Raw genomic sequence first — 27,030 nt, forward strand, 5'->3', positions numbered from 1 at the left:
GTGGTTGTGGGATGGAAGTTGTCTGGCCATGGCTGGCACCTGGTGTTGCATCAGGCTCATCATCACACTCCATGGTGACTAGGGATGGGACAGTTGCCCTGCGTGAGTTTGTGGCACGTGATGGATTTATTTGCACCACGGGTGTGTCCATATGTTCACCTGCGCTGGTGTCCTGCATGTCTGGGGAATCGCTATCCACAGCTTCTACACGTTGAGCATCTGTGAGGTGAAACAGTGCAAAACTGCATTATTTAATGTCTGTGATCAATATGTCACAGTAATACATTTTTGACTTTGTTAATGAATTTATAATCTATTAAACTATTTTGGGTTGTTCCTCTGAGATTTGTCAGTGTAACTGCTTGACCTGACTACATCTCCCATAATGCACCTCCCCTAATGAATACATTGTGTACTGGATGTTCAAAGTGTGCACTTGGGCTGTACTGTGGTCATGTTCTACCTTTAAATTTGGGAATAATGGTAACATGCATTCATCTTACCTTCAGATGTGTTTGCTGCTCCGGACGTGTCAAGCTGGTTCACACCTACAACAGCTTCTGGCTGGATGGTGGATTCCACCAAGTCCTCCATGGGAGTGTTCCCAGTGTCTGTTGGTGTTCCCCCTCCTGTCTTTTTCGCCTCCTTGAGCCGGTCAGCAATGCGCACCTTAGCCCGACTGCGCAAGTCGTACCATCGTTTTTTCAGCTCTTCAATGGTGCGGTGTGTCACCCCAATGGCATTGACCCTGTTTTGGATCTGGAGCCAGATTTTCCTTTTCTCCTGCTCTGCCACTTTTAATGATGCCTTTCCAAACAGCTTATCATGGCTGTGGACTAATCCCTCAATGAGGGTGTCAATTTCTTTTTCTGCAAACTTTATTTTGCGCTTCCTGCCTGTTTGGCTCTCCTCTGCTGTTTGTGAGGCTTCCATTTGGTTGAGGAAGTTTTTCTAATGTCTCTGTCCCACTCCTGTTCAGCTCCCTCCTCTCCCTGAGACTGTACACTGGAAATGAGGCTGGAGCTGCTCACTTCCTGGTTGTGATGTCATCAGGATGCATCAAAATGCGACTTTGGTAATTGCGATTTCGCAAATAGCGAAATCGCTATTAGCGAGTTCGCAATTACCGGACTCGCTATTATATTTGCGATTTTTAGGGATTCTTTATTTTCTCGCAATTTTTTAGGTGCATCGCGTTTTGCGAGTCTTTATTTGCGATTCCTTAAAAACCGCTATTAAGAACTCGCAATTTTTCTATTTGATGCATGTGCCTGATAGCGCGTTAAGCCACCAGCATTTACTCGTCGTTTACTTCACCAAAGTCACTAATGCACAGAACCAGGACCAAGCACGCTATATATGAAGGCTAAACATCACATTGCCTTAATGCATTTACCATGCACCACGAAAAATGTAATACCTACATGTGCACTTCTCGTCACAATCTGCGAGCTTCTTCGTATAAACGAGCACGGATTCAATGTTCACCAAAACTTAAGCCCAATATTCTACAACGGAGTACAGTGGCACGTTTACCTTCGTGACACACGTTTAATTCACACATTTAATCCTCACGTTTAACTCTCGATGTAACAAACGGTTGATCGTTTTCAGATATTTTTTACAATAACCACCCACGATACTGACCAACACCACACAACACTAATATAGAAACCTCAGTGCATAGTTTTTCTTGATACTTACATTTTTTATCACAGGACTGATCCCTGACGAACGGTAATTATACCCGAAATGCATTGGAAAAGAGTCCATGTATTACTAAAACTACGATTGAATATGACCTATTGAGTGCAAAATTTCGCAAAATTTCACAAAATTTCGCAATGTATGAATAAATACATGTATTGAAATTTCACTCCGTTCAAGACGTTTGAATATTCAACAGCCTGAAATACTAATATATGATCCATGGCTGTGCCCAGGGGGACACATTTCATGAAGGATGTGCAGAAAGCAATGGTTTTGATAACGTTCTGAATGAAAACGCCGCCCCAGGAGCACGCATACGAATTCAGAAGAATTATCAATCAGACGTAAAAACAATCCAGGTAGTAGCGCGTATTAAAATCAATAAACATAAGCATGACATAAACATAAATGTACACATGACATAAACCTCATAAACATGTCATAAACAATAATAATGAAGTCACATAAACTTTGACCTCTTCAGAAAGAGTGACCGGTGAAGGCTGATGATGAGAATGCACCTTTGCGAGAAGGTGGTTCTTACCATCTAATATGGGTCGATTTTTCGCTTTTTGATCACCTTTTTTTTAACATTTTACTGTGGGAGAGCCTCATAACCTGTGACTCACCCACGGTAAACTCATGGTAAAGTGGGCGGCGCATGTTCACCACCAGTGTCCCCCTTTTTAAACAGGGCTGCTGCAACGCAGCCAGGGTAAGGGGTACTTTTCTGATTACACGTGAACACGTGTGCACATACATAAGGGCTGTGCGTGGGAGACTCCTGTCATGCAAAGCCCCGGAACTACACACAGGTAGCCTAGCACAGAAAAGACTCTGCAGGGTTGGGTATTGACCTGGGATAGGCCTTATAATGCTGGTGTATACTGATAGGGAAAGTCAGTGTGCTTTACTGTCTGGCCTGCAGTGACCTTCACTTATACACTATGGGAGGACTGCCTTAGAGTGCAGCTCCTCTCCCCTTGGATCTACACACACCACTGTACATTGTAACCCATCTGAAAAGAACAATCCTGTAAAGTCCAATGTCATAACTGTACAGCCTATGGGTCATCCAGGAATGTGTTGTTTTTCTGGCTCAGCTCAGGATCAGAACCCAGGACTGTTGTAACCCAGTTGGATTGGTTTAATTACTTTTCTCTCCAGCTGCAGGAAAAAAGGCCTTCCACCACAAAAGGATCAATTACCCTTGATTAGGTCAGCCCCTCAGAATAAAGGGGTGGGGGCACTGCTCTACATCAATCAGCAAGCTGTCATCCTGCACCAGCAAGAGGCCTGGTCCAAGCCTATTGAATAAGTGGAGGGAGCCCAGACTCTGGAACCAAACCAGCAGGAAGGCTCCCTTGAAGGGTTGCTGAGGCAGGCCCTGGCAGTTATGTCAGTGAGGGGTGGAGCTGAGACCCCCTGAGCACATATGGCAAATGACTCCTGGGTGACACCATCTTGAAGTATCCCAGAAGGCCGTGCAGGAAGGTTGAAACAGGGGCAAAGAGGTGATGTGGCACCTCAGGATAGACCAGAAATGCAACCATGCTGGCACCTCCCACCCCCTCTTAAATGGTCTTGCGCAGGAGGGAAAGTTCTCTTTTGACTGTTTTCTGCAGAGCACTGGGACTGGAGGCTGATGCCATGGACAATTGAAAGGAGGAACCCCCTGACCGCACCTGGACTAAGGACTCTGCCTCTGATTGACCCCAGGACCAGTGGCGCACTACCCTAGGACTAGAGACACTGGCTACCCTATGCCCCCTGAGGATCAGTGGGGGTAAAGACTGGGCTTCTGTACCAGGAGATGGGGAAGCACTGGTGCAGGGAGCCAGTGAAATAAAATCCCTGCCAAATTTGTCCTTTTGGGGCCAGGAGGCTGGAAGAAAGTGTTCCAGGTGGATATGACTCACCACCAAGAGCAAACAAAACCATAATTGTTAAAAGCGGCCCCACGGGGCCCGAGTTATGACCGTTGGCGGTTTGACGACCTTCGACCCTGTTTCCACTGATGAAATGCGGGGCTTCGCTGCCAGTTCTAGTTCAGCCCCTGAAATGGGCTAGGGCCCGGGATTTGCCCCAAGAAGCAAGAGAACACAGGGGAAGTTTTGTTGCACCTTCCCCCAACTCAGAGAAGGGGTCCAGGACCCCATCCCTGGTTCCCGAGAAGATCGTGTTGCAAGGGAGTGCCATCACGCTCCCCCATTTGAGGGCAGAAGGGGCCCAGGACCCAATACCTGGTCCCCAATGCCTCCAAAGTGGATGGGGAGTGCTGTTGAACTCCCCTGTGCCACCCACCTTTCTCACTCCTCCTGTCTGTGTCTGGAGGGAGCGAGAAGGCCAGCCAGCAAGAATGCATCTTCCCAGCAGACTAGAAGGCATTCACTGGAACCCGCAGCAGAACATGATGGTGTTCGCCAGTAAGGATAGCCCGGGGTGGGCTCCCTGGGCTGTCCTCTAACAAAAAGGATACCTACTGGTTGCCCGGGTGGCACCGGGCACCCCAAGAAAAAGTAAAGTGCGACAAGAGGCCACTTGAAAAGCAAACAAAAGCAAGGAGGAAAAGCGAAGCGGCTCTCCCCAGCACAATGGGAGAGCTGCTGCTAAACAATTCACCCTTTTCATGGAAACTCAACCCATAATGCTTTGCAGGGCCTTTTGCGCAATTTAGCTTCTTGCCCATATCTCAGCCTGTGGTTGTCTGAGGGTGATGAGACCACCACCAAATTGCTCAACACGACGTGCTCATGCTCATCAGACCATTCTTCGGGGTCCTCACCCTCAGTTGGGGGGACTCTAAAATCATCACCTTCCCAGCTTTTATATGCATTTCCAAGCTATTCCATGGCTGTAGCCTTTGCTCTACAACTGGAAGTGCAGTGTGTTCTAGTGTCAAAGACTGTGGAGGCAATCTTTGTGGCCTGAAAGTATACAATGAGAGTTTTCATGTTGAGCCATCCTCCAGGGGTGAAGGTAGTAATTGCACGTGTATTACTATTAACAAACATGAGATTCTTTAGGGATTATGTTTAAAGGGCAATATTATATGCTAAATGTATTTCAAAAGTAAGGGTAAATATCTATAATTTCTTAATAATGAAATTATAAAGGTGATGTCATTTAGAGGCTGAGATTAACTTGTGTTATTCATGCTAGCACATGATGAGAATACAGCTCTCCCAGTCATGCTTATTCCTATAATTAAATGCTTGTTCAGGTAATGAGGTTAACAGACCCTCGCACTGGTGCCAGTATTCAGTTCTCTTACTCCAAGCTATGTTCATCATTTTTAGATATGTGAGTTGTGGAGTTAGACTACCTTCCCCGTTGGCAGGTTAAGAATGATTATGCAATGTCATCAAGAAGTATTTGCATCAGCTTGTGTATATTTGTAAATTGCTGCATAGTATTGAGTAGCGTGTGTGCAATAAATGTACTTTTACCTTTTTCAAATCAAAATGCACAGAGCAGACAATCATTTATTAAATGTAATTACTGCATATCTGTAAATGGTGATTACTAGCCCAGACCCTCTCCTTTGAGTAGGCCTTGGACTGCTCTGATTCCCTTCCCTATGAGAGTCAAATGCTACAATTGGGTGTTTGGTTCCCAGTAAAGTACAAATGTAGACCCATTACATGAGCAGTCCACATAACTAATGACTAATTTTTAAAGAATTCTCATGTAGTGAGGATTGTTCAATAGGAAATGCTTCTTGTTTATGTGTGGTCTGGTGGTACCTCAGTTCTCAAGAACATTCTGTAAGAAGGAGAGTTGGGAGCCACCTTCATTACCTTTGTAAATGTGATGTTAGTTGGTGAGAAATGGAAACATCTCAATCATTCAGTATTAAAACGATCCCATTTAGCTGCTGGTGTTCTGGTGAATATTTGACTATAGGAGACAAACAGAAAACGCTATTAGACATCTGTGAAATTATAGCTTGCATTGTGAAGATGGTTTTGTATTAGAATTGCTGAAACTATTTTTTACAATCTGTCCCTTTTCTCACTTCACTTCCTAGGCTTGTTGTTCAGATTTACCAGTGGATCCATGCAATGATATTCGCCATTGAGGAGGTAAACAGAAGCACACAACTCTTACCCAACATCACCCTCGGCTTCCAGATTTTTGACTCTTGCACACTGCTTCAGCGGGCTCTCCAGGGAACCATGTGGATGCTCACAGGACAAAATGAGCCAATGGCCAACTATCAATGCCGAAAGCAGCCTTCTCTTATGGGCATTGTCGGAGACTCTGGATCAGCAGCTACCATTCCAATGGCAAGAGTGCTTGGCCTTTACAGGTTTCCACAGGTAAGAAACTGGTGACATCCTTGGTGATGAAAAGTGAATTAGTGAATTAGAAGTAGTCGGAAGTGCACCACAATCACATTAAATGAGGTATGTCATGTGGTAAGGGGTTTGGGTCACAGGTATAATAAAGTGATGAAGCAATAAGACATAGATCATTTAAGTTTAACATGAAGCTTGAAGGGACAATATAGTAATATGAGGTAGGTCTCATGTAAAGAGGTTTAGGTAGTGGCTGATTTTAACCTAAAGTGAGGATGGATATGTCTCTCGGAAAGAAGTGAGACAAAAGGTTTCAGGTGAGACAGAGAGAAGAGGTAAGGTGTAGGAGTAGGTGTGATTGGATGGAAGCTGTAACAGGATTTGGATATCTCAAGGAAAGTAGAGGCGCTAAGGGCATGAGGCATAGATAGTAGAGATAAAGTATGTCTTATGAACAGACATATGTTTTATGAAAGAAGTACCCTCAGAGAGAGAGCTTTCAATAGTAGCAGGATGCAAGCCATAGTACAATAATGTATGGGTCATGGAGGAGAGGATACCTGAAAGATTGAAAGTTGAATGCTTAATGAAAGAGCCATGTCTAATGGAAATATAACATAACATGAGGAGTAAAGTAGAGAAAGGAGGTACGTCTTAAGTGCGGCTAGTGCTAGAGTGTGACAGGAGGTATCATGTAAAGAAATGTGACTTTAGGTTGGGCGTGCGCTGCAGGACATTTTTATATATCTCATAGAAAAAGTGAGAATGACAACTGAAAGTGTATTATAGTGAGATAAGTTAAAACTAATTAAAGGAGCTATAATTAGTGATAGAAAGTCTTTGTGACAAATGGAGGACATATGCAGATCTCTTGGAGTTTAAAACCGCAGTCTGTAGAATTACCCATTCAGTCCTTGAGATCAAAACCAAAGGCTGGCACTTCTGGAAACTCTTCAAAACTGTAAGAAATTGGAGTATTAGTTGATTGGGTAATAACCCACCTTAAATAATATTCAAAATCATTGTCTTGGGTAATCACAGAAGGCATTAAACAAACCACCGTTCAACCACATGCCAGCTAAGGCACAAAGAGCAGCAAGGCTTTATTTAGAGGCAATGTGTACAGTATTTATGGACTACTAAAACAATAATAAGGTGACAACACTGCACAAGAAACACCTCAAGCCTATTTAGAAAAATACCCAATAAGTACAACCAGAAATTTTGTTTTTTTTTATATTTGAGTTAAGCATAACACCAAAAATCACAAAGCATCAACCGTGGGTATCTGTTCACGCTAGATCAAGTCAAAAGTTAACCTCGATGAAGCACAGGTCACATAAAGGGACAAGGTATATCCAGGTGGAAAGTTTACTGTCTGGCTGTAAGAAATTGGTTTATTTTTTTAGGGCAGTTGCAGGTGGTGATTTTTTATGTTTAGTGGGGTGCAATACCGGCCTGGAGTTTACCCCTTTTTTCTAAATTTCCCTTAATTAGGCTCACTCCTGCTTACATCTATTCTCTTTCCCTTGCTCATTCTCACTTATACTCACTCGCACCCACTGTTACACACACACAAACATACTTATATCCTCTGGTTCTCATTCTCACTTACTAACACACTTATACACACTCATTGACTCTGGCCCTGGTGCAACTGCACCAGCTGTACCATTGATAGCTACACCCCTGATTCACTTCCACTCCCTTTCACAACATTCACTCAATCACTCCTTCTAGCACACTCATAATCCTATGCACACCCTCATACTTGTGTGCACTCATTCATTTGCACTCTCAAACTCAGATTTTCTCACACGTTTACTCTCATTGACACTCTCACACACACACACACTTTAACTCAATCCCATTCACTCAAAATAACGCACAGACACATTCACAGACACATGCACGCATGCATAGAGAAATAACATTCTTTTTACTTACCTCGCTTACTTAGCTGGCAACTCGGAGGCTCCATGGCTGCAGCAAAACAGGAATCTGGTGCTGGGCATTGGAACCAATAAGCCATGTGTGAGGGTATCAGAGTTGAGCTACTCCCCATAGACTTGCACAATCCAATAGTCCATCTACAGGGTCCTTTATTTTGATACAACCTCTGTAGCTGGCTCATGCCCCCCCCCCATCTTATCATCAGGAGCCTGGAGAGGAGGCAGAGGGGGCTGCCGTCAACACTGGCAATGCTCAAGAAAACACAAGATGTGTCTTCTCAAGAACACTGCTAAATTAAAAAAAAATTACAGAGGCCTCACATGAGGCACAGGCCTGGTCCCTGTAGCCCTCAATAAGGAGCCACTGCTGGTTAGGGGGATGGAAACCCCTCTCAGGACACAACTAAAAGCCTTGTCAGGTTTAACCGCAAAAGTTACTAAATTAACCTGTGCTTAACCCTCTGATAGCTTGGCACAAAACAGTCAGGCTTAACTTAGAAGCAATATGTAAAGGTTTTAGACAGCACACAAACAGTATTAAAGTGAAAACACAACACAGGAAAACCCTCAAACTAATTTTGAAATATGGACTACATTTTAATAAATTAAATGATACCAGAATGACAAAAATACAATTAATAGAATCGAAAATATTTAATAGATTTTTTTTAAAATGCCTCTCTCTGTCATCTGGTCATGCTACACTGGGGTAAGGTCACAAGTTTAGGCCAATTGTGATGGAGCGTGGGTCATATACAGGAACCATGTTAGTCGCACTGGAAAGTTACCTTATTACAAAGCAAAGGGTTCATTTGTGGTGGAGGAGGCCACGAGGAGCAGGCTGACCATCATGAGCGGTTGCTGTAGTGCAAAGAGGAGGTTGGGCATTGTGGGCAGTGATTGCTGTAGCTTCTTGTTGGCAGTCATCGCTGACTGTCATTGCAGTAGTGTTATATGAGGCTTTTGTGTTTCTGGTCCTCACTTGCAGTCCCTATCTATGTGAAGATAATCTCTCACTGGAGCTATACAGTGGTGGTTGTCTCTGGTAGCAGATTCTTTGAGTGCACCATCCTGATCACGGTCACAAGAAGCTAAAACTTAAGGATTTTTGCATTCTCTTGAGGAGGAGTATACTCGGATGCCAGCCAAGTGTCCAGTACCTGGGGAAGTGTCTCATGGGGATCAGGCACTCACTCCAGCAGAGGCCATCAGGGCTTAGGCAGGTCCAGGCAGGTCCAGTTGTATCAGGCCAGCTGGCCTTTTGCAGGGAGTCTTCTGAAGCTTGTTGTGTTTTTGTAGATGACAGAAGGTCCGCCAACTGACCTTTGGAGTCACTCTAGTTAGCTTGGGATGACCACAAGGAGGTCCAGTCTTCCTTCTGAGACAACAAGTCAATCCTTCAAGCAGCAGGGCAGTCCTCTGACAGTCAGGCAGTCCTTCTTCTGTATTTTTTACAGGTCCAGGATTGTTCTGAGGAGTGTCTCTGGGGGTCCAACATCAATACCTGGTGCCAGCCTTTTATGGTGGATGCCTCCATGTCTTAACCCCACATCTGGTTCTGGAAAGGTCTTCACCTTCCCTTGGCTAGGCACAAAACGGTGTGGGTGACAAAATACACGGTAAGCCTGGTGTCCGGTTCCTTTGTGTGTGCAGGAGGCAAAGCCCTTTGAAGTATAAGTGGGACTGGGCACGACTCCTCTCCAAGACTTCCTTCCAAGAAAGCCCATCCTGTCCACATCTAAGCCTCTTTTGTTTTACTGACTGTAAACAATACCAAACCCTGACAGCAGGGTTATTCACAATCATTTGACCCAAGTAACCAGCAGAAAGCCCAAATGGTTGGGACAAGATGTGCCAATTTGTCCTATTTTCAGAATTGTGGCTTAAAATCTGACTTTGCTATTAAAGACAACTTTAAGTGAAATTCATTTGAGTGTAAGGTAAACCAGTATTAGTCATAGGGACAGATAGGCCTTACAGTAAAAAAAAACGACTTCAGGAGTTTTTCACTGCCAGCATATGTCAAACATAAGTACACATGTACAACTTTTTAAATGCCATTTACCTTGCCCTATGAGCCATTATGGCCTTCCTTAGTGGTGATTTATAAATATTAAAAAGGAAGGTTTAATACCTAGGCTGTGCCGGGTGGCGGGCTGCTCTTCTTTGATCTCCCCTGCTCGCTCAGGGCGGCTGTTTTGACCCAGTAATCTTCCCTATGAGTCTCCAGCAGAAGGGAAACTAAGGCGTGGAGAGGGTTAAAGCGGGTTGAAGCGGCTGCTGCAGGATTCTGGTTGCTTTTGAAAAAGGAGAGCTCCTCTGTTGGCGGCAACGTGCTGAACAAGGCTGAATAAGGTAAGAAGCAGAAAGGAGGGGGGTGCTCCCCCTTTGTGACTTTGTGACTTTTGGGGGAGCTCTGTCCTGACGCTGCTGCATCTGCACTCACCGCACTTTGCTCTTTGGGGTCCTGACCTGCAACGCCGCACCTTACTTTGGGGCGCGGACCTTCAACTAGGCACGCCGTACTTTGTCCCGGACTACATTCCCCATAAGGCTCTGCACCAGGAGGCACCAGCAGGAAGGGGAGGTGCCCGTAGGCGCACAAAAACACTAAAGGGCTTCCGCAGGGCCCATTAAAGGCTGAAGGAGGCCGGGCAGGGCCATGCCATTTTCAACTCCTATCCCGGAGATCATATAGACAAACATCGCGCTTAAGAAAAGGTACTGTTTGGCTGGCTGGGGTTTACTCTTTAACCTGACCAATCCAATTGACTTTAATTGACTTTACCAACTCTATTGATCAGTTTATTTTTGGTGTCAGGGGAGGAACAAGTTATGACCAAATCCAGAGCAGGGCAGGGGGTGGTAGGTACGTTGGATGCCTTCCTAATAAGAGCAGAATCGGCACTTATTCATGAAATAGAGCTAACAGAACATAGACTGTCCCTGTCTATGGATCCCTCTGCTTTACCGGTACTGGCATTTATTAGCCCTGGCATTCTGGGATTGCCTTCGGGCCAGGACGACTGCCAATCTCATTTACAAGGCAGCGGGTTGCTTTCACAAAACATAATAACAGAGAATGTTACGCCACAAATATCTAAAGAAGTCAGGCCAAAAACTATAATTAGAGGCCAGTCATTAAAAAATAAGGGGGGCGGGAGTAAGGCCCCACAGCCTAGGAAAAAAAAGGGGCAGGTAGTAACTAAACATCTTAAATCGACGACGTATTACCTAGGCTAGAGATTGATCAGAGTGAGCACGTAGACAATGACCATAACTTGGAAGCAAATAGGTCCATATCGCAAGTAGAGGTGGCCCCCACAATAACCGCGCCATCAGTGGAAGGGGGGCTTTTTTGGGACAAGCTACAAGCGGTATTACAGCACACTTAAACCCTATCCTCCTAAAACTGACTGAGATTGGGAATAGGCTACATTTACTTGAGGAGAAAATCCATGTACCCCCCCTCCTTCACTAGCTCACATGCATAAGCCAACAGAAAATGCGGTTGGGGCTGTTGGGGAGGAAATACGTATCATGACTCCCCCAGTTGAAGGACAGTTACAGGATGGTTTAGACCAAAGGAAGGCCCACCCATATGATAGCCACCTAGCATTACAGATCCAGGATCCCATGCGAAGAGATGGACAGTCCACACAAAATCATTCTTCCGATATGAAAAGGGTAAACCCGGAGCACGCTAAATCAGTCACCAATCCTTTAAGTCAAGGCCCCACTATGGGTCAGCAGAGTGACAATCTGATCATAAGTGATGTTGATATTAATCTGCACCTCCCGCGACAAGCTACACCTTATATCATCATCCTAGCTAATGTCCCGGCACTACTGTTAGGTCAGAGGGAACATTGGTCCTCATTGAGGAATAGGGCACTACATTTTTTAAATACAAAAACAGGATTGGCTAATAAATTGTTATTTGCCGACTTTAAGATGGCCCGTAGGATTAGGTGGGTGGGGGCAACAACCAAAAATCTAGCAGGAGACTGTGTTGTGCTGACATTTAGATCCCCAGGCTTCGTCAAAACAATACTTGACGTGATGACAAATCAAAATCAAATTGGGTATAATCATATTATCTCGGTACTTCCGTTAGGCTTTTTTATCCTCCACCAAAACCATTAAATCTTAATATGGAAGAAGTGAGACATACTTCGATCTACCAGCGCCCCAAGCACTCTGAGACACAACCCTGCTTCCATAGAAACTGATTTGCCCTGCTGAGCTATTTGGCTGAAATAGATTGACTGCCAACCAATGGGGGTAGGTTGGAGGAAAACATTTTTGATCCTCATAAAACTGGTGTTGCGGTACTAAATGCTAATTCTGGGCAACATCCTTCGAAGTCGCGTCAAGGGTTTGATAAACACCCTTTATCCCAGCTACATAATATGAGTGAGAGTCTGGGAGGAATGGGTTTAATTACTGTCCCATCTGACCAGACCCTGAGTGGCCCTAACGGACAAGCCATGCAAGCACCTTATTTCCAAAGAAATTGTCACCAGCTACGCCTACTTTCCTGGAATGTAGCAGGGATCATTCCAAAGCTAACAGATGAGGTTTGGGTTCGGTATATTAAAACGTTTTATATCATCTGTACCCAGAAAACATGGAGTAGAACGGACGTTAACATAGATGGATATTTGTCGCTAAATGTCTTAGCGGAACCATCACTGTCAGGAAGGGTAACTCTGATCTCAGTGGGGTATGAGGCGCTCGTAATCGAAAAGGTAATTGATTCACCCTGGTACCAACTGATCATGTGTTTTAATTTGTTAGATGTAAGTTTATTATTAATCAATTGGTACTATAATATTTTCGATGAGCAAAGCACGGGGGTCATAAATTACCTACAAGAGGAAATTGGCAAAATAGCATTAAAATTCTCCCCTTTATGTATTATCTGGGTTGGAGATTTCAACTGTACACTATGTCAGCAAAGCAGTAACAAAGTGTGCGGGTTGACTGATCTTGATGATTCACCGGTTGCCCATTTTAAACATACTCCCCAGGGGGATGCATTAAACTCAATCATTCTTTTTAATGACTTATCCCCGGCGAACAATCTAGTGGACAGTTCGGTGGCATACTTCCCGACATTTCAGGGTGGGGGCAGAACCAGTGATTTTATATGAATTACCAGGAGGTATTCCGATCTTTTAGAAAATTTCCTGGTTGAACCGAACCCTGCCAGTGACCACAACCCTCTAATAGCCTCTCTAAAAATTACGGCCCGAAGGGGATGGCTGTGAACTGTCCTATAAAATATAACTGTAATCAAGGGGTAAGGTTGAAATGGAATATTCTGGATCAATTCAAATTTGAGGAGAATATAATTAAGTCTAATTTAACTGATGTGATGACCTGTTTAACCTATTTAGCCCCCCCGGAATCCATCATATGGAGTTTTGAAATCATATGTGAAGATGTGGCAAAAAATCTGCTTAAATCAGTAAAAAAAAATGAATCGTCCTGAATATAAATGGTTTGATTCGGTGTGCTCAGCGGCAAATAGAGCTTTAAAAACAGCATTAAGCACTGTACCACGGGATAGGGCCTTGATTAAGGAAGCTAGGCGGTCTTACAAAAACACAATATTGCGTAGAAAAGAAGAATTGAGACGACAGGCCTGGGAAGATTTAGAAAAGGCAGGAATGCTAATAGATTCTAGGTCCTTCTGGGAGGTGATTAATCGCCCACTCTTCACTGATGTAAGCAGGAATGTGGAAACAAATATAACAGGTTTAGCTTGGGAGTTCCACTTTTCGAAGATTTTTAACCCAAATGTCATTAGTCCACAGGTCAGTCAGTCAGATATAACTTTTTAATCCTGAATCAGCCCGGCAATTAAGTGTATCCCTAACTTTAGGCGAAGTGGAGGAGGCCCTTAGAAAGGGCTTTGCCTCTAAAGCCCCAGGCCCAGACGGGGTAACTTTTGACCTTTTTGAAAGAAATCTGGCACTCTTGGGCCCCATACTATTAAATGTTTTTAGAGCTGCCATAACGGGCCAGACCCCACAATCTTGGAAGAAAGCTGTGGTAGTGCCAATATTTAAAAAGGGAAATAGAAACGATCCGACCTGTTACAGGCCGATTTCCCTTATAAATGCCACATGCAAGGTGATGGGGAGGGTAATTTTGGCACGCCTGGAGTTATGGGCTAACAGTGCAAGGCTAATATCACATACCAAATATGGGTTTAGGAAGGGAATGGGAACTGTCGAACAGTGCCTCAACTTGTCGATGATCATGGGCAAGTTCATGAAGGCTTGGGGGGCATCGATCCACCTGGCCTTCATGGACTTGTCCAGTGGCTTTGACACAGTGTGCAGGAGCATGTTGTGGGCACTGATGGAAGATCTGGGCTTTGAAGAGCCATTTGTCACTCTCCTCCTCAGACTACATGCTTCCACCTCTGCAGTTATCCGTTATGGCCCAGGCAGAGAGAAGACCAAGCCCATTGCTTTGACAGAGGGGGTCCGGCAAGGCTGCATTCTAGCTCCGTTTTTATTTTTGGTCTATACAAATGGGCTGGAGCAGTTTCTGTTAAACAAACACTTGGACTGCCCAAAAATGGCAGGTGCCCAAGTATCTTTATTGTCGCATGCTGACGATACAGTTTTGATGGCCTTGACTGCCAATAGCCTTCAGGGATGTTTGGATGCTTTCACCGAATACATGACGTCACTATACCTGAAGGTGAATTGTAAGAAATCCTTTATCATGGTATGTGGGCCAAAATTAACGAAAACAAGAAAATATACAGTGAATGGGACAGTTAGTTATTGAGAAGGTAAACAATGCTAGCTATTTGGGGAATGTTTTTAACTCTAACTTAAACTGGGATCAACTTTTAGTATCCCGGGAGCAACAAACTTCAAGAGTTATTGAGGGGTTGTTTCGACTTGCGGCCAAACTTGGCCATAAGCCTGTTGCAGAGCTGATAACACTTTATAAATCAAAATGTTTGTCAGGAGCAACTTACGGTGCAGGAGTGTGGGGATATCAAAAGTGTTCTTGTGTCAACATGGGCTTCTATGGGAATTCTCTGTGGCATATTATCAAGCCCATTATCGCCACTTTAGCTGCAGTTTTCCCGCCGCTAAAGCGGCGATAATTTTAACGTCCTGCTTGATAATATGCCCCTTAATTTCTCCCGACTTGTCTTAAAAGATTGCATGAATTTAGACAATGCATTGGCGGTCCCTTGGTTATGTTACATTAAACAGACCTTTTATAAGATAGGATTAGAAGATTTTTATGATAAGCCTGAGTATATACCGCCAAACATGAAAATGTCCATAAAAGAAGCTTTTGGATCTGAGCTGAGTATATCATCTAGGCTTACAGATAGACCGGACCCTCCTTTCTTAAAACAGCAACAATTTTATTTGTCTTTTAGCTTGCAGGGCAATGCACATTTTTTAATGACAAGATTTCCTTTAGGCACACTGCACTTTCTTGTGGCTTTTCCAAAACAGGTGGGGTGGTGTGAGGGGCTACCCCCGTGTCCTTGTAATAATACAGCCCAACAAAATACTATGCACCTTATGCTATTTTGCACATTATATAAATACCCCAGGGTGCGCTTTCTTAGACCAATTTTAAACTAAAGCTGTTTTCGGTCCCATAAAGAGGGTTTTAATTATTTACATTCCTTAGCAAATGCCTCCATATGCAGCTCTGTGCTTAGTTTTATAAAAATTGTTTTTATAATAAGGAAACAATATGCAATGTAAAAGTATGTAATTAGGTGTTTAATTGCCTTCGAAGATATTTCTTATGCTCTTTTGTAAATATTGTCTTATTTTATGATTGTATGTTTTTCCTGTGAACTTTTATGATTCATCTGGAATCGAATAAAGGTTTCTGACTGACTGACTGATTGACTGACCTAGCAAAAGATTTATTTTGCTAGGTCAAAATGGCAGTTCAAAACTGAACTAGGGCCTGTGACATGTTTTAAAAGGTTACTTAAGTGGGTGGTACAATGATTGTTGCGGGCTCACAAATAGCATTTCATTTACAGGTCCTGGGTACATGTAGTTCTATTTACTAGGGAATTTGAAGTAAATTAAATGTGAACATTAGGGTTAGGCCAATTTTACCATGTTTTAGAAGAGGGCAAAAGCACTTTACCACTGATTAGCAGGAAAAAGGTGTACAGAGTGCCAATGCAAACAAAAGTGAGTGCAGCAACAGAAGGAAACATCTAGGGGAGACCTTGTGAAAAGGGCCAGGTCCAAGGCTAACTTAAAAATTTTTATAGGGAAAGTGGTTGTCAAAGAGTCATCAACGGGGCAAGTTAGATCCAAAGTGGGGCATAACGATGAAAGCAGGAAAGCTTTGAGTGGGCTACGGTTTCAGGCAAGCCCTATACCCTATAATTGGACTTTGAAACTTCTCTGGAATTAAGATCTACTTTAGGCCTGGGTGCTGAACTCCGCCCCATTCGTGGAGTTTGCAGAGTTTTCCACACTCTATGGAACATGCAGAGTTCTGAAAAACCCTGCTCTGCATAACAGAGCAAAGTTTTTTCCTTGCCAATGTCAAGTTGAGGAGCACAGCAGAGGAAAAACCACCTTCTGGTGACATTTCTCAACGTGGGCGGTTGGATTTCTCAATGCAGGCGGTCACAGATGGTCCCGACCCCTTGCATTGAGAAAACTTCTGTTCGTGTTGAGAAAAGAAGAAGCGCCTTCTTGCGCTGCACGTGGTGCTGTTTATGCTGACTTTACAGCGCAGGACAAACACTCAGCACTGAAAATCATAGTGAACGGCATGACCAAATGCAGTCCACTGCTTGAGGAACTCCTCGTAGCTCAGCAGAGTTTTTTAGTCACTTTGTGGAGTTCCGTGTAGCATATCTCCGCGAACTTCACTTAGGCTTAATCTCCTTTAATGGTGCAAACCAGCAAGGTAAAGCTGACCGGCAATTCAACTCCACCAGTTGCAGCTTTGCCCACGACCCCGATCTCTGTCGGTTCTTTAGGCAAAAATTTGGTAAACGGTTTCAAATCCCACTTCTTCTAGTTTGGGGACAGGAGAAGTACACTCTAACAACAGTCAAGTGTCCAGGACTTGATGGGCATCACTGGGGCCTTAGGAGTCACTACAGCAGAGGGAAGCAGCAAGGTTGAGCGGAGGACCAGTTGCAACCTATAGCTCAAACATGAGGCCAGCCACTAACCCTTCTCTCTTCTGGAGTCCTGCATTCAAGGCAAACAAATCCCAGTGCATTTGACCATTTATTTCTTATTCAAAAAAACGACATTTCCAATTTTGTGGGTAATTTTCTCTAAACACAAAACTTTGTCAAGTGGGTCCTTTAACCTTGGAGCCCACTCAGCAAACTTCAGTGTTGTTGTTAGATCTGGGGGTCTCTAGTTGGCTGAAGTAGGTACCTTTGTCAAATAGGGACCCTTGCTTCTAGTCAGGGTAAGGGGGATACACACTTTAGATAACCCCTGCTCACCCCCCTGGTAGCTTGGCACGAGCAGACAGGCTTATCCCAAAGGCAATGTGTAAAGTATTTGTACCAACACTCACAGTTACACAGTGATAACACCACAAATGGACACCACACCAGTTTAGATAACTACAATATCTTTATCTAAACTAAACAATACCAAAACCACAAAATTCTAACATACAGATACTCAATAAAATGTCTTTAAAAAGGTTGTTGCAAAAATAGGCTTATAGAAATCAAATAGCTCCAACTGGGGCTATCACGACGTCAGGACAGGGCAAAATCCAAAGTACGACACCGCCCGCGAGGATTGCAGTGTCAAGCGCAGAGTCACACAGATGCCCGAACAACAGTACCTTAAAAAATGATGTAGGTGATGATGCATGGCGTCGAGGAACAACGATATTGGCTCTGGTAATGATGCGACATCAGTGAGTTTCTGGAGTTACCCTTGGCGGTTATCGGCGCCGCGATAACGGGATGCTAGGCGCTGGCCTCGGTCACAGCCGATCACTGCTGGCATCGGCGGGCATCGTAGGGTGTCGGAGGCTGACCACTGCGTCGTCACTTCACGAGTGGCTCCCCGGGCCCCGATGCAGGTCGCAGCGGCGGCGTTGACGGCGTCCGAAATTGATTTTCTTGTTTCTTTTTAGTTTTTTTCAGCTCCCAACAGCTGAAGCAACCTCCAAGGCATCACATACAGTTACAGGCGCCTCCTGGCAGGTCAGAACTCCCAGCAAGGAAGTTCAGGGAAGCTTGGGTGAAGTCCCTTGGAGACTCTTGTCTTCAGAAGAACAAAGCACACAGCACAGTTCCTCTTCAAGTAGTGGGGCACAGCCCACAGCAGAAAGTCCCTTAGTCCTCTTCCTCAGCAGAAACAGCAACTGCAGGTCGGCCCCCAGACACACAGCAATGGCAGAACTTTTCCTCAGTCTTCTTCAGCTGTTCTCTTTGGTAGGGATTCCTTCTTGATCACAAAGTTTCATAGTCTCCAGTTTAGGGGTTTCAGCTCTGATATTTATACCCCAAAAGTCTTTGTTCTCCATGTGTGAGGGGTCCTGGACCCAGTCCAAACCGTTTCTGGGTGCACTCTGCCAGTGCACAACTTCTTCCTTTGTGAGTGTGGGCCAGGGCCATCAGACACACAGCAGGAGGTGAAGCCAGCATTGTGGAAGGCAGGCACAGCCATATTCAGACCCAGGTGCTACTCCTCCCACCACTCCGAGTGCAGATAGGTCTATTCAGCCTAGTGCTGACTCACCCAGCCTCCTGGAGCCACCCCAGCCCCTGTCACTCACAAACCAGACAGTCAATTCACAAACAGGCAGAAGCACACAGAAAGGTTGAAAAAGAAATTAGCCACTTTCTAAAAGTGCTATTTCTAAACACTGAACTTAAAAACCATCCTCCCTAAAATATGTGCTATTAAATTCTGAGTTCAGGGATACCAGATTCCACATTTCTATCTTGCTGCTATGGGAAGATATGCAGGTAAACTTGTTATACAGCATTCCCCATTCTGTCCTATGGGCAAAATAGCCTTTCAATTGTCAGTATTTCACATAGGACATGTTGCCCACACTAGTACATGTCCTACCTTTCACATACACTACACCCTGCCCAAGGAGGTACCTTGGGCCTACCATAGGGTTGTCCTATGTGTAAGAAAAAGGGAAGGGTCAGGCCTGGCAAATGTGATCACTGGCCAGGTCAACATGGCAGTTAACAAACTGTACACAGGCACTGCGGTGGCAGCCCTTAGGCACCATCTTAGGGCTACTCCTGTGGGTGGCACAATCAGTGCTGCAGGCCCACTAGTAGCATTTAAATCACCAGCCCTGGCACACTCAGTGCACTTTACTAGGATCCTACTGGTAAAACAAATATGCCAATCATGGATAACCAATCACAATTACAATTTAACCAGGGAGCACGTGCACTTTGGCACTGATCAGCGGTAACAAAGTGCCCAAAGCATCTAAACCATCAAAAACTAAATCCAGCATAGTGTCAAAAATACAGGAGGTAGAGGCAAAAAGTCAGGGGAAAGCACGCCAATGATGCCAGGTCTTACAGCTGTGAAGGGAGCCACTGGGAGAGATGAGAGCTGAGATATCCTAGCTAGGCTGGCGAAGTTCTCTAAATATGGTGTGTAGCCTCAGCTAGGACAGTCTCCAAAGTCTAAATAACATCAATAGGTATAGCATTAGTTATGTTGAGATAAAACATGTTTTGCAGAACTGGGTGCATTTCATGAGGAATATGCTTGATATAGTGGTATAAATAAGTTACCTACCGGGGACAGAGATTTTAACAGTGGTAGGAGGAGTATTGTAGTGATTGGCAATATGGTTCACAGTAGCTGTGGTGTAATAAACAATGAAGGACTTGCTGCAATGAAAATGATTTGTGTATGAACCAGAGGTATCCTTATCTTTGCTGATTTTTAATTCTTGGCATTCTCATTTTTACAGATCAGTTACTTTTCAACGAGTCCACTCCTAAATGACAAGTATCAGTTTCCTTCTTTCTTTCGTACAATTCCCAGTGATGACTTCCAATCCCGTGGGCTTGGTGAGCTCATCGTACACTTTGGCTGGACATGGGTGGGTCTCCTTGCTGAAGACACAGACTATGGACAGCAAGGAATTCAGATCTTGAGGCAGGAGATTGATAAGGCTGGTGTTTGTGTTGCCTTCTCTGAAACTATTCTCACAGGACGAGCTGACAGAAATGCCTTACAGATTGTACAAGTTATCAGACACTCAACTGCAAAAGCTGTTGTCATATTCTCTAGTGGAACAAGCTTAAACCCAGTCATGGATGAGATCTTGAGACAAAATGTGAACGGGAAGATTTGGATTGCGAGCGAGTCATGGTCTACCACTGCTCTCCTATCCACAGTGAAGTACTCTGATTTACTCACTGGCACCATTGGCTTTGCAATCAACAGTGGCGAGATGCCAGGGTTCAAGGAGCACCTTAGCAATATCAGCCTTTCAAGGTTTACTGATGATATATTTATAAGGGAATTCTGGGAAGAAGCTTTTGGTTGCAAATGGCCTATACCCGAGAACACAGTAGGTCCAGAAGGTAACCAAGTGAAAACATGCAAAGGAGATGAAAGACTAGACAGCGTCTTCACTGATTTCACCAATTTACGAATCACATTCAACGTCTACACAGCAGTTCATGCCATAGCATCGGCTCTACAGGATCTGATATCCTGCAGACCAGGAGAAGGCCCCTTTCAAAATGCTATCTGTGCAGATAGAGATAATTTGCACCTGTGGCAGGTAAGACTTTTTCACAATTACTATTGAAAAGCATTCAATGCACACCACTTAGCCTTCTATTAGAGAATGGCTATCCTTCGTTGGCCTACTATGACTGGAGCCATATCAATTATATATTGATCGCCATTTAGGATTCATTCTGTGGAAATGTATTCTATATTGGATGGACTGAAAATCTAGCATGGGTTCTTCACTCAGGAACCAATGTTCCTCAATGAAGGAGTGTAACTTTAGGAAAAATTCAACATTTAGAAAGAAAAAATATGGCCATTAAGAGTAAAAAATGTTATGGCAAGTTAGGGTGTCAGGAACGAGCAGTGGGCTTCGGAATTAATTCAATCTGGGATGATCTCTCCTAGAAAGCGTAAGTCTTGAGGCGCATCTCTGATCGGAGATCCAGACAGATTTCTCCACTCTCAATGGCCCGCTAGACCTGATATTCTTCGTCACATTAACACGTCAATTTCTGAAGGTTATGACCACCCAAATAAGATTTCAGACCAAATACTACAAAGCCCCAAAAAGTTGAGTCATCTCAATCCATGCCTTGAAAAAGCCCCAGGCTTGCGTGCCAGCAGGGTGATGAAACATGGGTTGTCTGTATCCAGGAATGGCTGTATATCATGAAACAGTAACTGGCACAAACAAAACAAAAACAAAACAAAAATATTTTTTCCTTAGCAGTCTTTCTTCATACCTGTCTGAATAAATATCAAGTAGATATTGCTTGTATATATTGAATGTGAACCTTCAAAAACCTCTGTATATAATGTTTACCTCTTTGGTGGGCAAGGGAGACTTACCCACACCATGAAAATGTAAAAGCACAACCTTAATCACTAGAGTATTGAGGGTCTGTGGCTCCAAGGGTCCCCTCCTGACTTCACTTGGCATATTCCAGTGTGGGGCCTGCAGCTTCTTCAGGTTTAGATAAGTTACAGGTCACTGGTGGTACCTGTGGATTGCCGCATTATAGGCAAATGCAGTTCTGCTACCCAGTTAGGCACATTCTTTTTAGAGGAAAATTGTCTACTCTGCCGTTGAATATTCCTTTATGGTGGAAATCCACTAAAATGTCTCTTATTTTCATTGTTTCTGCTCTCCTAGCTTCTCCACTACATTAAGAAGGTGCGTTTCCAGAATCTTGTTGGCACAGAAGCATTCTTTGATGGAAGTGGCAACCCTCCTGCACGCTATGACATTGTCAATTGGCAGCTGGGTCCCTCGGGCACTGTCAGACATGTGAAGGTGGGCAGCTATGACGCTACAATCTCCCCGGAGCAGCACCTCCTCATCAACATCAGTGCAGTCCAGTGGGCGATTGGTGGCAGGCAGGTAAAGACTGCACAGTTGCACAGGTTATCACACCTAAACAGATGAATGACAATAATGCATAGATATAAAGAGAATAAAAATCATCTGTCTTTTAGGGACACACAAATAAACTACATAAAGATACAAGTAGAGCACCCAAAAAAAAATAATGTGGTTTGACTTATGGAGCAATATAACAGTGAAAAAGCACATGACATGAGATTGTTTGAGATTGTTTGCATTCATGCCTTTCCAAAGAAAAGGGTGCCATTTGAGTTATGCATTGTTTTTTTTGTGTTTTTTTTTAAAGTTTTTATTTGTAAACAGGCTGACAAGTAAAGCATACATTAATACATATATTTACAGACATACAAAGAATATAATAAATTATGGCATTCTTTCAACACGGGACCGAAATACAGAGCTATGGAAACAGGTTTATAAAGAAAAAAAAAAAAAAGGAGAAATGTTTGACAGTACAAAACCGAGTTATTCCATAAAGGTTCCCCAATTCTTTTCATGTTTGCTCCGAGAGCGTATCCCCCTAAGGTTTGCTAATGCTAACTCCATCGAATAGATCTCTGTTACCAATTCCCACCAATCCCAGACCGTGGGTGGATCAGAACAGGTCCAGGCTCTGGCCAGAGTTAATTTAGCACAAGACATAAGAATTGAGGCCAGGGCAGCCTGTGGGAAAGAGATGGGATAGATATCTAACAGTACCGAGGCAGCAGTGAATGAAGGTAGCTGAATAAACTTAATTTTTAAGACCTTCTGGATGTCCCCCCAAAAGGCCTTAAGAGTAGGACAGGAGAACAGCATATGTACCAGATCAGCGGCCTCGGCAGAGCATTTAGGGCATTTTGTGCGATCGCTATAGGAATTGTTAGAAGACCATTTAGAGATTATTTTGGGCGTGTAGTATAGCATACAACTTGTTCTGAATTGTTGAAGCCTTAAACTGGATGATCGTACACGCTTATTAATATTTGATAGTGAACACTCTATCTCTCTTGATGTAATATTTGAGCCTAATAGCCTACCCCACTTATCAGCTAGTTTAGAGCAATCGTTTGGTTTCAAACTAATTAAGAAGCTGTAAGTGTCACTAATTACTGATTTGTTTTTTAAAGAGTATAAACAGGTCCATATGTCGCTATCTGAAACCTCCAGAAGTTGTTTTTTGTTAATCAAATAGTCGTGCATCTGTAGGTGTTTGTACCTCATAGTTTCGGAAAGATCATATAGCAATTTGAGAGTGTTAAAATCTACAAACTGTTGCGTGCCATATAGATCCCCTAAGACAATAATGCCTAACCTAGACCAGCTATGAGCATTGTTGTCATTAAAGATTCCCGGAAGACCCGGGTTGCCCCACAGCTGTAACTTTGAGTGGAAAAAAGTAGTTTTGCAGAAAGTTAAAATGTTGCCCCAGATCTTTATTAAGTCTCTTGCGGTCTTAAATTTGACTCTTTTGAAGTAGTTAGGGTCATTAGCTTGTAGCAAAAACATATCTGAATCGTGTTTTAACATAAAAGAGTGAAAGAAAAGTGCTCCTCCTCTGTTTAGTAAAGAGCGGATACGCAAAACAAAAGCAGACCAAAAATACAATTTGAAATCAGGAAAGTTAATCCCTCCCATGTTCGTATTGTTTTTCAGAAGATTCAGCGACCTTCTCGCTTTTTTATAGCCCCAAATGAAGCTGCTGAATGCACCGTCTAGTTGTTTAAAAAACGTATTGTTTAAAGCCAGTGGGATGGATCGAAATAGATACACAAATTTAGGCAGTACCTTCATCTTAATTAGATTAATTCTTCCGATTAAGTTCAAAGGTAGTCTATGCCATTTTTTTAATAGTAGAATAGTAGATTTAATTAATTCGTTGTAATTTATATTGTTAATTTCCTGAATTTTTGCCGTTAATTTGACCCCTAGATATGTAGCACTTTTACAAATCTCGGGTAACGCCACGGCTGGGATGTAATTAGCTATAACTTGGGTCTTTTGTAGATTAAGTTTATACCCAGAAACATTCCCGAATTTACCAGCCTCAGAGACGATACCTTGTAATGCCTCCACAATATCTTGTGAGTAGACCGCGATGTCATCGGCATATGCTGTTATTTTTAGCACTTGTGAACCGGACCTAAAAGGTACAATTTGGGTTTGGGACTGCAGAGCAAACAAGAAAGGTTCCAATGAAAGGGCAAATAAGAGGGGTGATAGAGGGCATCCCTGACGAGTGCCACGTAAGATTAAGAAATCTGGAGAGGTCAGGCCCCCATAGCTGGTACAAGCCGTTGGATTATCATACAAAGCCTGTATGCCCCGCAAAAATTGCCCCCCAAACCCCATTTTAGACAAGACACACCAGAGATAGTCCCACCCCACTCGGTCGAAAGCCTTCTCGGCATCTAATAAGATCATGCCAAGTGGGGTGGACTCTATCTCTGCTACATCAAATGCCGTAATGGCCATATTCACATGCGTTGTAGTGTCTCTCCCAGTTATGAACCCGTTTTGCTGTGGGTTAATAATTTGAGGCAGAATAGGAGACAATCTTGATGCTAGAATTTTTGCAAATATTTTTGCGTCAGTGTTTATCAAAGATATGGGTCGGTATGACCCTCTCTCCTCCTTTAATTTGTCTTTCTTCAGGAAAAAAATTATTTTCGCCCTGTTCCATGATTTAGGGGCTTTTCCGTTAAGCCCAACAGATTGCATTACCTTCAATAGCAGAGATTCCAATTCAGCTAGACACGCTTTATATATCTCCAAAGGTATTGTGTCCTCCCCCGCCGCTTTCCCTACAGGCAGTAGGGCTATAGCCTGATGTAATTCTGCCATGGTTATGTTGTCAGACAATGAATCCATTCCTAAAATGGTCTGTGAGTTTATTAAGTGCTTGTCAACATAATCCCGAATTGTATCTGGATTAGGTATACTTTCTGGGGTATATAATATTCTATAATAATCAGCAAATTGTTCTACCATGTCTGATGGCTGATTGTAAATTTTATTGTCGTCCCCCCGGATACTTGTAATCAGAGTGCGAGCTCTGTCCTCAGCGACTTTATAGGCCAAGATTTTACCAATTTTATCCCCACCCTCATATTGTGCTATTTTAAATTTATGAATGCTAGTACTACTCTTCTGGATAAACTTAGTTTTTGCTTCATTTTTTAACAGGCCAATTTAAGGCCTATTTTTGTAATCGTTGGTGAGTTTGATCGAAGTGCAGAGACCAGCAATTCTTCTTGAGTAAATATTTTGGAGATCAGCAGGGCGTTGCACTTTCTGTGTTCCAAGTTTTGTCTGATCACATAGGCCTGAGTGAAGCCCCTAATGCTTGCTTTGCAAGCGTCCCATACCATGCTGCATATAGCTGTGTCCATATTAATATCTATAAATTCTATAAGGTGCAATTTAAGCTGCATCACATACTGTGAATCTGAGACTAAGTGTCTAGGGAAGGAGAATGGTCTAGGCAAAGTCCTAGTATGTGGTATAGTAATTATAAAGGTTATTGCGTTGTGGTCCGAAGAAATTCGGGGGCATAAGGCCATAGTACTGATCTTTAGTAGGTTATCGCTTATTAGTGCCATATCCAATCTTGAGCACAGTTTATGGGGCGCTGAATAATATGTATATCCCGGTACTTTTGGATATAAATGTCGCCAAGCGTCTTTGATGTTATGGATACGACATAGGTCAAAGATAGACGACCTAGTTTTGCGCATCCTTTGAAAACTACCAGTCCTAGTTGTGTCTATTTTATAGTCCATAATACAATTGAAGTCCCCCATGATAATAAGTTCTCCCTCCCAATCCAAGAGTTTAATACTGATCAAAAATCATCGGTTCATCTATGTTAGAGCCGTACACAACACATAAAACATATTTATGGTTCTCAAAGCTGAGCTGAGGAACCGCCCATCTGCCGTCCTTATCACAGAAGGTCTGTAATATTTCAGTCCTAAATCGTTTATCCTTAAGAATGGCCACCCCTCTGATGGAGTGCCCGAGGGTAGAACAAACCACAATATCGTGACCCAATTGGTTAAGTAATTTCTTATCCTTCCCAGCAATATGTGTCTCAGAGAGAAGAGCAATATGAGGATTGTGTAGTTTCAGTTCTTCTGTAATCAGAGATCTCTTGTTTTTACTGTTCAGCCCCGCTACGTTCCAAGCTAAACACTCTATTTCATACATTTGTAAACGATAAGAACCTTAAACCCATCTCCAGATACCCTGATATATTTCCTATTACTTGTGCATATAAGCCTCAAAAATAAAGCTAATATGTCCTCACAACATTCTTCCCCATCAGCCTGTGAACAATTTTTACTAAATGTTTCCCCCCCCAACCCCCCCTCCCTTCTCCCCCCTGGCTCTTACCCCAGCCGGGGAAGAACCACCCTTAAGTAACGGCTGCCGCTGGAAAGGCAGCGTGCGTAGCAGGTCACCTTAAGAGGCCCATCCCTCCCTTGAGTTATGCATTGTAAAGGATTCCCTGGAGCCCAAGTTCAAATTGATGGCAATTTGCGACCCCTATTTGCAAAATCACTATTTGCGATTTCACCATGCATTGGAATTAGGGAATCACAATCTGTGATTCCCTAAATGCAAACACAATTAAGTAATTGCTATTTTTACGATTACTTGAATTGCAATTTTTGCATTTGGGATTATGCATCCCAAAAGCAAAAATACCGGTCGCAAAGGGGCAGATTCTGAGAATCTGCCCGTTTGTGACCGGTTTTTCCTTTGATAAATGTGGCCCAGTATGTATATATCTTTAAGGACTCTAGATGTGGAGTTACAAATACCAAATCTAGTATTATCTGTACATACTTACCTTCTCAACATTTCTGTTGTTACTATTCTTGCTACAAAATATTTATATTATAAAAAAAAATTGCCAGACAGTCTGATATACAAACTCACAAGCAGATATCTCTTTG

The 27,030-nt window shown here is 43.3% G+C and overlaps 1 protein-coding gene across 1 annotated transcript in view; it reads left to right on the forward strand.

Moving 5' to 3' along the window:
- Window positions 1-27,030, forward strand: part of LOC146782736 (vomeronasal type-2 receptor 26-like) — a 94,174-nt gene that overhangs the window by 15,382 nt on the left and 51,762 nt on the right. The window contains exons 2-4 of the mRNA XM_085638117.1: window positions 5,741-6,032; window positions 19,931-20,021; window positions 21,858-22,087. Of these exons, the coding sequence (XP_085494243.1) occupies window positions 5,775-6,032; window positions 19,931-20,021; window positions 21,858-22,087 (579 nt within the window). The 5' untranslated portion in view covers window positions 5,741-5,774. The remainder of the gene's footprint in view (window positions 1-5,740; window positions 6,033-19,930; window positions 20,022-21,857; window positions 22,088-27,030) is intronic.

Source organism: Triturus cristatus, chromosome 12 (assembly GCF_964204655.1).
Source record: "Triturus cristatus chromosome 12, aTriCri1.1, whole genome shotgun sequence".
In the NCBI taxonomy this organism is placed as follows: Eukaryota; Metazoa; Chordata; class Amphibia; order Caudata; family Salamandridae; genus Triturus; species Triturus cristatus.